Here is a 16,102-nt window from a genome sequence, read left to right as displayed (position 1 = left end):
GTTGCCTCCTTTATTTTATAATTTATCGAAATAAGTAATTTCTGCCCCTTGCATGGGGAACCTAACATGTCAGAAAATTGAATTCTGACCTCTGCAAAATTAATTTGTTCTTATTCACGTCTGTCACAGTGTCACTCCTCTGACCCAAGATGAGTAATTTTGGCTGGACGCTAAATAATGGGAAAAAACACAGAAAAATACTATCTTAACTTCATAATAACCAGACCATCCGTTAAATTTGTAAAATGCTATTTTGGTCACATGAAACTAAATTAGCATTATTATATTAAATAAAAAGATCAAATTGTCCTTCCTTTTAAATATTGTTTTTAAAGTATCACAGCCCCACTAGTCGACCGAAGCTCCGGTAACGGCAGTCACCGGAGCTCCGACAACCGGCAGACAATTGGTCACCGAAACTTCGTCGGTCAGAAAAATTTTTTTTGAAAATTTTTATAATTTCAGTATAACTGTCAACAATTTTTGTGACGCTATTAACAATTTCAGTATAACAGTTAACAATAGGTTTTTTTAAAAAATTCAACTAGTTCCGGTGGCCGGAAATAAATTTTTTGGAAATTTTTACAATTTCAGTATAACAGTTAACAATTTTTGTAACGCTATTAATAACTTCAGTATAACGGTTAACAACAGGTTTTTGGAAAAATTCAATAATTGGACGCCGGAGCTCTGGCGGTCGAAAACAATTTTCTTGAAAATTTTTACAAATTTAATATAACGGTTAATAACTTTTGTAATGCTATTAACAACTTTAGTATAACAATTAACAACAAATTTCCTAAGAAATTCAACAAGCTCCGGTGTCTGGAAATAATTTTTTAAAAAATTTTTACAACTTCAGTATAACAGTTAACAATTTTTATAACGTTACTAACAACTTCAATATAGCGGTTAATAACAAGCTTTTGAGGAAATTCAATAATTGGACGTTGGAGCTCCGGCAGTCGGAAGCAATTTTTTTGAAAATTTTTACAACTTCAGTATAACGATTAACAACTTTTGTAACGCTATTAACAATTTTAGTATAGCAGTTAATAACAAGTTTTCTGAGAAATTCAACAAGTTCTGGTGTCCGGAAATAATTTTTTTGAAAATTTTTATAACTTTAGTATAACGGTTAACAACTTTTGTAACGTTATTAACAAGTTCAATATAGCGGTTAACAATAGATTTTTAGAAAAATTCAACAATTGGTCGCTAGAGCTCCGGCGACTGGAAACAATTTTTTTTGAAAATTTTTATAATTTCAATATAACGATTAATAATTTTTATAATGCTATTAACAACTTTTTATAATTTCAATATAACAATAATTGGACGTTGGAGCTCCGGCAGTCGGAAGCAATTTTCTTGAAAATTTTTACAACTTCAGTATAATGATTAACAACTTTTGTAACGCTATTAACAATTTTAGTATAGCAGCTAATAACAAGTTTTCTGAGAAATTCAACAAGCTCTGGTGTTCGGAAATAATTTTTTTGAAAATTTTTATAACTTTAGTATAACGGTTAACAACTTTTGTAACGTTATTAACAAGTTCAATATAGCGGTTAACAACATATTTTTAGAAAAATTCAACAATTGGTCGCTAGAGCTCCGGCGACTGGAAACAATTTTTTTTGAAAATTTTTATAATTTCAATATAACGATTAATAATTTTTATAATGCTATTAACAACTTTTTATAATTTCAATATAACAATAATTGGAAGTTGGAGCTCCGGCAGTTGGAAGCAATTTTCTTGAAAATTTTTACAACTTCAGTATAACGATTAACAACTTTTGTAACGCTATTAACAATTTTAGTATAGCAGCTAATAACAAGTTTTCTGAGAAATTCAACAAGCTCTGGTGTCCGGAAATAATTTTTTTGAAAATTTTTATAACTTTAGTATAACGGTTAACAACTTTTGTAACGTTATTAACAAGTTCAATATAGCGGTTAACAACATATTTTTAGAAAAATTCAACAATTGGTCGCTAGAGCTCCGGCGACTGGAAACAATTTTTTTTGAAAATTTTTATAATTTCAATATAACGATTAATAATTTTTATAATGCTATTAACAACTTTTTATAATTTCAATATAACAATAATTGGAAGTTGGAGCTCCGGCAGTTGGAAGCAATTTTCTTGAAAATTTTTACAACTTCAGTATAACGATTAACAACTTTTGTAACGCTATTAACAATTTTAGTATAGCAGCTAATAACAAGTTTTCTGAGAAATTCAACAAGCTCTGGTGTCCGGAAATAATTTTTTTGAAAATTTTTATAACTTTAGTATAACGGTTAACAACTTTTGTAACGTTATTAACAAGTTCAATATAGCGGTTAACAACATATTTTTAGAAAAATTCAACAATTGGTCGCTAGAGCTCCGGCGACTGGAAACAATTTTTTTTGAAAATTTTTATAATTTCAATATAACGATTAATAATTTTTATAATGCTATTAACAACTTCAGTATAGCAGCTAACAATAAGTTTTTCAAAAAATTCAAAAAATAACATTTTTACAAACTCAATAATATCGTTACCAAGTTCTGTAACTCTATCAATAACTTTAGTATAGCATTTAACAACAGGTTTTCTTAAAAATTCGAAAAAATGGTATTTTTATAACTTTAAGAACTACTTTTTTTTGAAAATTTTTACAATTTCAGTATAATGGTTAATAACTTTTGTATATCTATTAACAACTTTGATATAACAGTTAACAACAAGTTTTTGAATTTGTTAACGGCATTACTGAAGTTGTAAAAATGTCATTTTTTGAATATTCTGAAAAACCTATTGTTAACCGCTATACTGAAGTTGTTAATAACGTTACAAAAGTTGTTAACTGTTATATAGAAGTTGTAAAAATTTTCAAAAAAATTATTTCTAGATGCCAAAACTTGTTGAATTTTTCAGAAAACCTGTTGTTAACTGTTATACTAAAGTTGTTAATAGCATTACAAAGGTTGTTAACCGTTACATTGAAATTGTAAAAATTTTCAAGAAAATTGTTTCCAACCGCTGGAGCTCCGGCATCCAATTATTGAATTTCTCCAAAAACCTGTCGTTAACCGCTATACTGAAATTGTTAATAGTGTTACAAAAGTTGTTAACTATTATACTGAAATTGTAAAAATTTTCAAAAAACTTATTTCCTGACACCAGAGCTTGTTAAATTTCTCAGAAAACCTGTTGTTAACTACTATACTAAAGTTGTTAATAGCGTTACAAAAATTGTTAACCGTTATACTGAAGTTATAAAAAAATTTCAAGAAAATTGTTTCTAACCGTCGGAGCTTCGACGTCCAATTATTGAATTTTCCTAAAAACTTGTTGTTAACCGCTATACTGAAGTTGTTAATAGCGTTACAAAAGTTGTTAACTGTTATACTGAAGTTGTAAAAATTTCCAAAAAGTTTATTTCCGGCCACTGGAACTTGTTGAATTTTTCAGAAAAATTGTTGTTAACCGTTATTCTGAAGTTGTTAATAGCGTTACAAAAGTTGTTAATCGTTATATTGAAGTTGTAAAAATTTTTTAAAAATTTTTTTCCGACCGACAGAGCTCCGGTGACCAATTGTTTGCCGGTCGCAGGAGCTCTGGTGACTGTCGTTGCCGGAGCTCCGGCAATCGGCTGGCCAGTGGAGCTGTGATACTTTTAAAACAATATTTAAAAAGAAGGGTAATTTGGTCTTTTTATTTGATATAATAATGCCAATTTGGTCTCATGTGACCAAAATGGTATTTTGCAAATTTAGCAGATGTTCTGGTCATTATAAAGTTAAGATAGCATTTTTCTGTTTTTTCTTCCTAAATAAATATCAAAATTCGGTCATCAGTATCAAAATCAACTTGAAATTCTTTACTCAACTGGTTTTGGATCTTATGTAGACTTGATACTTTCTTCTCTCGCATATCGTGAGGGGTTATCGTCGCCCATCTAGAAAAACAAGGCAATGGCGTTTACGTATTTTAATAAAATTATGCTTTTTTTCTAACCTCTGATCATGTTGAATAAAGTTGTGCATTTAAAGCTCTCTTTGAGATCATATTGGCTCTGTTTGCATAAGCATCTGAGAACTGGTAAAGTAGCTTTTAAAGGTATAATTATGATTGGTCTCTTAATGAGATCTTTGGTTGAGTTTTTGTTCAATCTCAATTATAACCAAAAGCTGTGATTTTTAAACTGATTGAAGAAGTAAGATTCTCTTGCTCATTATAGCTTATGAAGTCGTGCTTTTAAGATGATTTTGGGGGCACTAATCATCGTCTTCATCATGCTGGGAAAGGGAGAGTTCGCCAACTGGAGCTTCTTCTTGTGTTGGTGGCCAACGAGACTAGTTGGGTACTATTCATCTTCTGATTGAGTTTTCATGTCGAGATTTACACAAGAAAGGAGCTGGAAGCCAACTAGATATGGAACTGAGGAAATATAGATCTAAGAACCAGTGAATACAAGTATAAAGAGATAAAGAAGTCCATGACCGCATTACATAAATTGAGACAAATTTTTTGTATCCTTATTACATATTATGTAAATTATATTAAAAAATGCTTATAAGTTATTTTAAACACTCAATTGACTAATTCAGAAATATTGAGAAAATAAAACAATTAATTTATTAAAATATACATGATCTTTTTAAAATATTTCTATGTGTCATTAAATTATATATTAATTTATAGATCAATTAAATTAATTTAAAAATAATAAATATAATACTTTAAAATAATTTATTCTACTTTCTTAATTTTTACAAATTAATTAATTAAATTTTATAGTCAGATTTGAATATATAACGCTGAACCATTGATCCGGAAGGTAGTTTAACTGACATCACTTCAAGTATTTGCTTCAAAAAATTTTGAAATGCGAAGTTATAAGTTAATTAGGAAAAATTAAAAAAAAATTCTAAATTTCTAAGTAGTCATTTAAATAAGTAAAATTTCAGCTTAGATATAAGTGAGTAAATTGATATTTACGAATTTGATGAAATGACCGCATTATCTTTTTTTGTGAAAAAATTACATACAAGTCCTAAATAACATAATTTATTAATTTAAACTCCCTTGAAATCTTAAAATGCATAGGAAGTCCCATGAGACCTGAGAGTAAAATATTCTAAATAAAAAATTTTGTCATTGTTCCTGTTTCAATTAACAAGCTTATAAGTGTGGATTAATAAGTCAATAGGAAACTATTCATACGTAGGAGGTGTCAATTGACAACTAAATTAATTGAATAATATAATCTTCATATAAAATCAAATTATAATAAAAGAGTATTATATAATAATTTAAGCTAAAATAAAATCATGTGTGACCAAAGCATACACACTAATATTTGATGGAATGATGAGTTTATATCATACTTTTGTTACAGACAGCCATTGAGAATCTTATGGGTATGAATTAACAAGTCGATGGGCAGCTATTGACAAGTGAGGGAGTGTGAGTTAGCAACTAAATTTATGGGATAATATAATCTCCACATAAGACAAAATTAGAAAAAATTCTCACATTCTTTTGTTATCATTTGATCTTATATATATGGTATATTATTCGATAAATTTAGCTATGGACTCACACTCTCTAACTTGTCAATAGTTTCCTATGGACTTGTTAATCTATACTCATAAGCTTGGTAATGGCTATTCGCAACAAATTTATGATATAAACCTATCATTTCATCTTATATTAATATGTATGCTTTGGTCATGCATGATTTTAGCTTAAAAATTATTATATAATACTCTTTTGTAATAATTTGATCTTAGGTAAAGGTTACATTATTCAATTTAATTGTCAACTAATAGGGTTGTGCGAAAACTCGGTGGTCCAGTATAGTCCACTCCAACCCGAACAAACCCACTCCAGTCCGGTCCGAAAAAAATTGGCTCGAAATAAGATTGGAACAGATTGGACCAAACTGGTCTCATCGGGTTGGGCTAGACTAGGGACTGGCCCTTTGAACCAGTTAGTCCAGTCCAGTCTAGCCTGGTTTTTTAAATTATTATTTATATAATTTTAATTTGATTTAATTTTTCTATATAAGTTTTTTGTCTATTCAAATAATCAAGATTTATCTATTAACTTCCTAAGTAATGAACATGTGTATATATTTTCTACAATATAAGATCTATATTAATGAGGATTAATTAATAAAATATGACATTATAGGGAAATTGAAAGGGAATGATCAAATTTGATGAACTTTTGATTAAAATATGTGCAAAATTTTATATAGTAAGTTACAATCTTGCCTCCTATTGAAGGAAAAAAATTTTAAAAAAATTAAATTTAGGTCCCGGACTGCCTCAACTAGTCCAGGCAATCCAGAGGACCAAATCCAGTCCAACCCGACCTCGGGTTGGTACTGGACTAGAGAGATCTCGAGCTGTCTTTTTCAGCCGGGGTCTTTACTGGACCAGACTTCGAGTTGATAACAAATTCGATCCAGTCTAATCCATGCACACCCCTGTCAACTAATATCCCCTCACTTGTCAATAGCTTTTTATTAACTTATTAATTCACACCATGAACTTGTCAGTTGGAATAGGAATAATGACGTAATTTTTTATTTAGAATATATTATTTTTAGGTCCCATGGGACCTCTTATTCATTTTGAAATTTTATAAGACCTTAGATTAATAAATTGTATTATTTGGGACCTGTGTGTAATTTTTTTTCTTTTCTTTAAGAAAACATGTCAGGCACACTTAATGACTAGTCGGTCGTTGCAGCTCTAATACCAGTGGCGGCTGCCAAAGTTTAGGTGGGCCACCATCAGCGAAGTTCCTGCAGTTGACCAAGGACTAGGAACTTTAGCAGCAGACAACTATTTTTTTCGGGAATTTTACAATTTCAATAACGCAATTAACAAGTTTTTTAATACTACTAACAAGTTCAGTATAACAATTAATAACAAATCTTTAAAAAAATTTAAAAAAATAGTATTTTTACAACTTTAGTAATGTAATTAACAAGTTTTACAATACTATTAATAACAATACTTGTCAACAAGTTTCTCAGAAAATTAAAACCGATAAATTGCGGCTCAATCCCCACATTTGTCTCTTATCTCCGTTATACCTTTTTTTTTGGCCAAAAGTTATCTCTATTGTACGATCTCATATAAATAACTACTAAAAATAGGGTGGTAGAAAAACAAAAACTTTTAACTAATACAAGAATTTGTCGCCGGGTAGTGTCCAAATTGACCACCAGGTAACCTAAAAATGTGAGCCGTGAGTCTCCACCAAATATTTATTATAAATTATAAAATTTAAGAAATCGATAATTCATAATAACTGAAATGTTAAAAGAATACTGAGTTTTAAAATGCCAGGTACTCATCCATGAATATTTTAAAAAACAAAAAATATCCTTTAAAGGCACATGTGATCGTTTTGTGGGCCCTACTCTACGTGTTCAACGTTGTCAAAAACATCCATTAGAGGAGTGTTTGGATAAAAACAAAACTATGGTTTCAGAAGTGCTTTTACGGATTACGAAGTAAATATGTAGAGGAGGTTACCTCGTTTTGCGGAAAAGTGCTTCTGAAATCAAGGTTTTGAAGCACCCAAACAGAGCCTAGATTTGATTCGTACTGTCAATGATCTTTGTTCTGAAAATAAAAAAATTACAAACCTGATTCCGTCTATATTTTTTATATGTTAGTGCTTGTCTTTTAATTTCAAAAACAAAAATTGATTCCCATTATTGCATGATTTTTAAATGGCACTCTCTTTTATGCATCGACGTGTCCATAGAACTAAAGCAAAACAATAACGTGTCCTTTGAAGTTTGAATCCAGGCTACATGATATAAAAGGAGAGTAGGAGACGAGAAATAACCAGCTAGCTGGGCACGAGAGAAATTAATGGCGAAGCAATGGAAAGCTCACTGCCTTCTAGTGCCTCATCCATCTCAAGGCCATGTCAACCCAATGCTTCAGTTCTCCAGGCGCTTACAACACCACAAAGTGAAAGCAACATTTGTTATCCCTCGTTCTTTCTGGAAAACCATTACCAATCAATCCACCTTTAAATCCTCCATAGCTTTCGAAACCATCTCAGATGGCTATGATGAAGGAGGAAGAAAGGCAGCAGAGAGTGGTGAAGCTTATGTAGAACGTTTTCGGAAGGTAGGATCTCAAACCCTATCAGAACTTCTGGACAAGCCTTCCAACAATGGCCTCCCTCCTGTAAATTGTGTAATCTATGATACTTTCCTTCCATGGGTTCTTGATGTGGCCAAGAAATTTGGGCTTATTGGTGCAGCGTTTATGACTCAATCTTGTACTGTTAATAGCCTTTTCTTCCATCTTCATCAAGGGACTTTGAAACTTCCGGTCAAGGAGAGTAAAATTCTGCGTCCTCACCTGCCAGAACTTGAGCCTTCAGATTTGCCATCTTTTTTATATCTTCAATATGGAATGTACTCGTTCTTTTGGGACTATCTTGTTGAACATTTTTCCCACATTGGAAAAGCAGACTGGGTCCTCTCCAACTCTGTTTATGAACTGGATCATCAGGTATGTGAATATGCAGGTCTTCAGGCATATATAGAATCATTTATTTGTGAAATTGTTAGCTTTCATATTGAACTTTTGGTTTGAATTGGTGGGATTTTGCAAGAATTTCCAGATCCCTAATTTTATTGTGTTTTAGTTCTTTTCTGGCCAACCCCACCTAATGAAACAGTGCTTGTTATTGTTGCTGTTTTAGTTCTTTTTGGCATAATCCATCATGTGGTAAAGCTTCCCTACGCCAATGTATGCTGACCAATTTCTACATGCTTGTTTCACAACTATAGTTTGTGGTCTTATTTACAAGGCTAGTAATTCTCTATGGAACTGATAAATAAAAGCTCTCAGGTGGTGGATTGGATGAGAAAGATGTGGCCTTTGAGGACAATAGGACCAACTCTGCCATCCATGTTCTTGGACAAGAGGATCCAAGATGATGATGACTATGACATAAAGATATTCAAATCCAACAATGATCTTTGCTTGGAATGGCTTCATGATAAGCCTAAATCAACAGTTTTATATGTCTCCTTTGGAAGTATAGCATCTCTTAGTGTGGAACAAATGCAGGAACTAGCATTGGGTTTAATAGATACTGACACTTATTTCTTGTGGGTGGTTAGGGAATCTGAAGAGGCTAAGCTCCCAAAGAACATTCTAGAAATTGCTTCAGAGAAGGGTTTGATAGTTAGATGGTGTCCCCAACTGAGAGTACTGTCACACGAGGCTGTGGGATGCTTTGTGACTCATTGTGGGTGGAATTCTACATTAGAAGCTCTGAGTTTAGGAGTTCCTATGATAGGGGTACCAAACTGGAGTGATCAAACCACTAATTTGAAGGACATTGTGGATCTTTGGAAAGTGGGAATTAGAGCTCCAATGGACGAGAAAGGGATTCTTAGACGAGAAATGTTGAAAAATTGCATAAAGGAAGTAATGGAAAGTGAAAAGGGAGAAGAAATGAAGAACAATGCCATGAAATGGAAGAATTTGATTAGGAATTCTGTTGACGAGGGAGGAAGTTCTGATCAAAATCTTGCAGAATTTGTGGCTAAGATTTCTCAGCACTAGTGAGCTTCGTGATCTCTAGCCATAGTTGAGTCTAAATAAAAGATTTGAAATTTCATGCAGCTCATATAAACACTTTCTATGTTGGCATATCAAAGGAAGGAGTCCATGGAAGCCAGGATGAAACTCCACTGTTGAAGCGGATCAAGCCATGGCGCGTTGAGACCAAATCTGTAAAAGGACAACAAACAGAATCATTTTTGTGATAAAGGCACGCACTCTGGTTTAAGCTTATCAGCCTCTCCATTTTTGTGCTAAAAGGCCTCTCTATCTGTTTATCCATTTGCCTTTATCAGAGCAATGTACAAGCAAATACCTACGTAGTTCTAAATCCAATGTCCTACTTCCATACTTAATATAAGAGTTAGTTTGACATTTAATTTAGTTTTAAATATAATATCTCAATTTAATTTATCTCTCATATTTATCTATTTTTTGTAAGGTAGTTCTTGTAATAGTTATACGTGTTAAATGTTTCATCAAACAATACACATAATTAGCAAAAATATTTTAAAAAAGATAACACTCATTTATTATAAATAATTAATTTAACAAACTTTTTTAGTTTATTCAAGTTAGTTAACTAGCTCTTATATTAAAAAAGATAGTATATTTTAAATATGCATACATTTGTTGCCTCCTTTGTTTTTAATGGGTAAAGTATATGACTCAACTCATCATCCTGATATTGTTTTCTGGTATCCAACATCCTAATTTTTTATTGGTGTAATTTAGTGCAATCTCACTATCTCACATTTCTTTATTTATTTAAAATAATTATTTTTTTATTCATTTTAACAATTAAAATTAACAATTTTTTCCTTTTATCAAATCATTAACAACTTTCATATAAAGTAATCAAATTACAATTGCATCATAAAATTGAAAAATGAGTAAGATTGCATCAAATTTAATAGATTAGCAGTAAAATTATACCATTAAAAATATTAGGGTGCTGAGTACACAAAAAAAGATCAAGATACTGAGTGTAACTTTAATTTCCATAATTTAACCAAATAATTAATTTCTGCTCCATGTACGGGCAACATTTCCATATTTGAATGGGAAAGGAATCTTTTGTTCAGAAAACATCATTACCACCAACGCTAAAGAGGTGTTTGACATTTGATAAAAGTATTTTTAAAAAGTATTTTTTTTATAAATTGAAGCAAATTTCTTCACATATTTATTTTATATACAATAAAAATCACTTTTAAAACTATAGCTTAAATTCTATTCAAATACCCCTAAATTAATTTGTCCGTAATCACATCTGTCACTGCCCCGCACCGAGATAAATAATTTGTGGCTGGACACTATAAATATCAAAACTTGGTCATCAATTAATATGTGCTTATAAAATTCAACTTGAAATTCTATATGTATGATGTGGCCAGGACAACGATAACATTTAGTTAGTTCCAGTATATCAAAAAAAAAAAAAAAGACAGCATTTAGTATTTTTTTATTATTTTAACTCCTTCTATCTTATATTCTTATCTAGACACGTTACTCTCGTCTCATACCTGGTGAGGGGTCATCAGTATAATTTTTTTTTAACTATATCATCGCTAATCCGCTTGAAATTCGTGGTTTTTTTTTTTGACTCATTTGGAACTCAAAACCTAAAAAGATTTAGCAAGCCTTATATCGATCCAACTCTTTGTTGGTATCAGTATCATCATTTTAATTTTTAATAGGTTAACAACATTTTTAATCCCTAAAATTTGATATCATTTTAATTTTGGTTCCTGAAATTTAAAATCAGTAGTTTTTTTTTTAAATTTGAATTTATTTTAATTTTAATATCTAAAATTTTAAATTAAAATGAGATCACATTTGAGCTACTCAAAACGGTATTATCCTTTTTAATAAAATGATGCTTTTTTCTAAGGACTGGTCATGTTTAATAAAGTTGCGCGTTTTAAGTGATGGCATTAAGGTGCATCCAGCACCTCCAAGTATTTTACCAGGTGCACCCAGTGACCTAAAGTAATTTATAGTGCAATTTTGCCCTCAAAGTAATTAAAATGGTGCACCGGTATCCCATGCTAACAGATCTGTTACTTTGACTGTTAAATTGATGAGTCAGCACAAGTTTGACCAAAATAAGCTGACGTGGCATGTTTAATAAGCAGGTGATGTGGAATTTTTTCGAGGTTAAGGTGCATCCAGCACTCCCAAGTATTTTTCGAGGTGTACCCAGTGACCTAAAGTAATTTATAGTGCAATTTTGCCCTCAAAGTAATTAAAATGGTACACCGGTATCCTATGCTAACAGATCTGTTACTTTGACTGTGAAATTGATGAGTCAGCACAAGTTTGACCAAAATAATCTGACATGGCACATCTAATAAGCAGGTGACATGGCTTTTCTTGTTAATTCCATTGTTTTGTCTGAATATTACTCCTCTGGTCCTATTTATAAGACACTTCCAGCATGTTTCATACAGACCAAGAAAAACCTTAAATTTCATTAACTCTCATTTAAATTTTAATAACTTTTCAACTTTATCCCTATTTAATATACATTATACCTCATATAAACAAAGTCAATACAATAATAAATGAGGGGTAAATTTGTACATTCATACAAAAAATTTCTCTCAGTGCCTTATAAATAGGACCAAAAAATATTTTCTTTTTCTACCCTATAAATAGGACTAGAGGAGTATCTCTGAAAAAATTTCTTACTTTGAAAAAAATTCCAAGAGCCGAAGAGAGCATTTACTGAACAGAGAAAACAAAGCAGTGGCAGACGAAAAAAATTCCACATCACCTGCTTATTGGACATGTCAGGTCAGATTATTTTGGTCAAACTTGTGCTGACTCATCAATTTCACAGTCAAAGTAACATATCTGTTAGTATAGGATATCGGTGCACCATTTTAATTACTTTGAGGGCAAAATTGCACCATAAATTACTTTAGGCCACTGGGTGCACCCGGAAAAATACTTAGGGGTGCTGGATGCACCTTAACCCCGAAAAAATTCCACATCACCTGCTTATTAGACATGCCACGTCAACTTATTTTGGTCAAACTTGTGCTGACTCATCAATTTAACGGTCAAAGTAACAGATCTGTTAGCATGGGATACCGGTGCACCATTTTAATTACTTTGAGGGCAAAATTGCACCATAAATTACTTTAGGCCACTGGTGCACCTGACAAAATACTTGGGGGTGCTGGATGCACCTTAACCCTTTTTTGTGTATTAAAGCATAGGTATCCTCTTATTAGAAGTACTGTCGGGTACTAAATGTGGACACCTCTTTTAGCGAGAATTCAAATCTTGGTTCACCACGTTATAAAAGACTAGTCCCTTCTGCTAGACCTAACTCCCATTGGTAAGTGACGGCATATTTCATTCATTGGTTAAATAAAATCAAATAAAGTTATATATAGACCCTGGATCATTGGTCGGGATTTTTAGCCCAACCAACATTAAGGGTGTGTTTGGATGACTTCAAACCGTGGTTTGGAAAAGTGATTCTGGAGAATAGATTCTGTGGAGAATAGATTCTGAGAAAAAGTGATTCTGAGAAGTGAGAGTGTTTGGATAGTTATTACCAGAAGTGCTTTTGACATGTGGAAATGACCAAAAAGGGTATAAGTTAATATGATAATTATATAAGGGATAGATTTTATGATTTATTTTGATTTGAAGAAATAAAATTGTTAATGAAATAATTTTTACTAACATAATTAATAATATATAAGATAATATAATTAATACATAATTAATATGTGTACATATATTTATAAAACATAATATTAAATGTTTATAGAAAAATGATTTTTTTTAGAACAGAAAAATATTAATTTTGTTTAAAGATTGTAAACGTGAAATCCCATAACATTTTTTCATAACTACATGTATAATAACCTCTGATGTTTAATACAATTAATTAATTAATTGTCACCACACATATATATTCATAAAATATAAGAGTGAAAAATATTTTTAGAGAAGATGAATTATTTTGTTGCAAAATAGAATAAACACGTCTTAAAATAATTTATTAATTATTCAAGTAAGTAATAATTAGCTTGAGAATATAAGGCATAATATTAATAAGAGAAATATAAATAAAGAAGTGTCATAATCATTAAGATGATGCATCGATACAAAGCATTTGTAATAGGTTTTGTTTTTAACTACATATTACAATCTATGATAAAAGGAAATAAATAAGACATGACTACTATCCTCGTATTGAATTAACAAGTTCGTCTCTTATGCTGTCACGAACCTGAGCCATGTAAGATGAAGATTGAATTGATGAATGTATACGTGAAAATCTAACCCCATCATCATCATCTTCTGCATAAGTACCTTCTTCTTCCAACTGAACGAATCCAGGATCAGTAATAGATGTCATTCTAATAAAATTATGTATAGCCATCGTTGCACAAACGATTTTAACTTGTGTTTCAAAATCATAAGATGGCATGTTTTGTAAGATTGCGAACTTTTTTTTCCAAACTCCGAAAGTTCTTTCAATTGTACTCCTTAAACTTGAATGGAAATAATTAAAGATTTCATTGTCATTTTCAAACCCAGATGTCCTTCGAAAATCAGGCAAATGGTAACGCTCCCGTCTGTATGGGCCGAGATATCCATTCGGTGTTGGGTATCCAGCATCCACCAAATAATATTTTCCTATATAAAAAATGAAATTATTGTAAATTATGTTTCTATTGTTAAGCTAAATATAAAAAAAAATATAGGAAATAAAAAAATACCTTCAGGTGGATGGGGAAAGTTCATTGAAGGAGTTGTGAGGGCATGATCAAATATCCGAGCATCATGTGCGCTACCTTCCCATCCGGCCAAGACAAAAGTAAAACACATGTCCCAATCACAAACCGCCATGACATTTTGTGACACTGTTCCTTTCCTAGAGATAAATTTAGTTTGATCTGTTGCACTGACAACGCAGGAAACATGTGTGCCATCAATTGCTCCAATAGCATGTTTAAAAAAAGGCCAGTATTTACCAAACCGAATTTTTGTATGAACATGCCGGAATGTTGGATCTTTTGGTTTGATATTAGACATGGCAAGTCTACAGCATGCCATTAGGACATTATGAAAATGTCTGCTAATTGTCTCCCCTGAATGTTGAAATCTTTCTTGCTGCATTCTGCTACTAAGTGCATGCCCAACGGTATGTAAAAACATTGCAACTGATTCATGTATCCCTATATTTTTAGTTTCTTTTAGACCATGTTGTTGCAATTGTTCCACCAGACTTAAGAACACATCCCGTTCCATCCTAAACATGTTATAACAACGACTGGAGTTGCCATCTAAAACATCCCTTACCCATATGCAGCCTGTATAAGCACTTGTATGCCGAGGCTCCTTACACAAGTTCAAAGTAGCGTATGCACCAACCAATGCTGCAACTTTGTTAACTCTTTTTTTCCGTCCCTTAGCATGCTCTTCCACATGTTTAATTTCATCATCCATATTCGTTTTATCCTGTGCACATACACATAAAGTTTAGAATTCCTACGTAGAAATTACGAAACATTTATAAAAGTTACAGAGTTGTCTGATTCATATAACAATCCACTGGTCACATAAAACATACACATATGGAACTGTCTAATATAATAAACAAGTCATAAATCCCTAGTAAAATGCTCTAAAATGAGTAGAAGCTGTTCCTTCTGATCCTTCAGAGCTGCATACATTTCTCGTGCATCCTGCCGTTCCATAAGGAGTTGTGTGCACCGTCTAAAGAAATCAGGATCACTGACAACTTCAGGAACTGTTTTCAGGTGAGACAGGACTCCCCTAATTGAAACCTCATAAGCACGCGCTTCTTCTTCCAACCTTCTAGCTTCTGCTCGTGAAATGACCTCATTTCCACGCTCGGCCTCAGAAGTATTTGTTTCAGCAATCTTGCTAATTGCATCCGCTATTTTCATAGAGGGAGATGTGCGTTTCTTCTTGACTTCACTCTTCCTTCTGACCCCCAGTGAGCTACTAGGTCGACTCCTACCTCTGCTTGTACCCCCACCACTGGTATCCTGCCTCAATTCAGTGTTGCCTCCACTACCTCCACTATTATCATTGAAGTTCATTGTGTTAAATTCCCCACTTATACCAGTTGGTGCACCTAAAATTTCATCACTATCTCCGGACCCTTCTTCCAAATCTTCATTCGGTGTTCCTTCACTTGGAAGTGTCATGGAAGAAGGTGCCCATGCTTGTGGTCCAGTTGCAGCCACACTTCCAAATAGTTGCGTCAATTCATCCCTAAATTGAAGTCCTCTTTCTCTGAATTTTTCGTAGTTTGGAACTTCCTGCACATTAGACACCAATAATATCATAAAATATTCCAAAAACAGTAAATATACACAAAGCATTAACAAGTAGAGAAAATGTAAGATCAAAAGGTTCAATAATTACCCTTATTTTTCTCTCCCACCAATCATCAGTTGCACTGACAGTATTCCTTTCAGTATCCC

At 32.2% G+C, this 16,102-nt stretch overlaps 1 protein-coding gene across 1 annotated transcript; it reads left to right on the top strand.

The window, feature by feature from the left end:
- Positions 1–7,901: 7,901 nt before the first annotated feature.
- Positions 7,902–9,620, top strand: LOC114723407 (UDP-glycosyltransferase 74G1-like). The gene is made up of 2 exons (XM_028909599.1): positions 7,902–8,555; positions 8,898–9,620. Exons 1-2 carry the CDS (start codon positions 7,902–7,904, stop codon positions 9,618–9,620), a joined length of 1,377 nt encoding a protein of 458 aa, XP_028765432.1.
- The last annotated feature ends 6,482 nt before the right edge of the window (positions 9,621–16,102 follow it).

This window comes from Neltuma alba, unplaced genomic scaffold (assembly GCF_004799145.2).
Source record: "Neltuma alba isolate B1F8T4 unplaced genomic scaffold, ASM479914v2 tig00012137_pilon, whole genome shotgun sequence".
Lineage (NCBI taxonomy): Eukaryota > Viridiplantae > Streptophyta > Magnoliopsida > Fabales > Fabaceae > Neltuma > Neltuma alba.
Note: the sequence above shows the minus strand (reverse complement) of the source record. Positions and strands in the feature narration are given on the sequence as shown.

Bases quoted from the DNA above. Each gene is read 5' to 3' on its own strand.
- LOC114723407 (XM_028909599.1), top strand. From the start codon at position 7,902: ATGGCGAAGCAATGGAAAGCTCACTGCCTTCTAGTGCCTCATCCATCT. The intron at 8,556-8,897 runs GTATGTGAATAT...AAAAGCTCTCAG, and splicing joins TTTATGAACTGGATCATCAG to GTGGTGGATTGGATGAGAAA.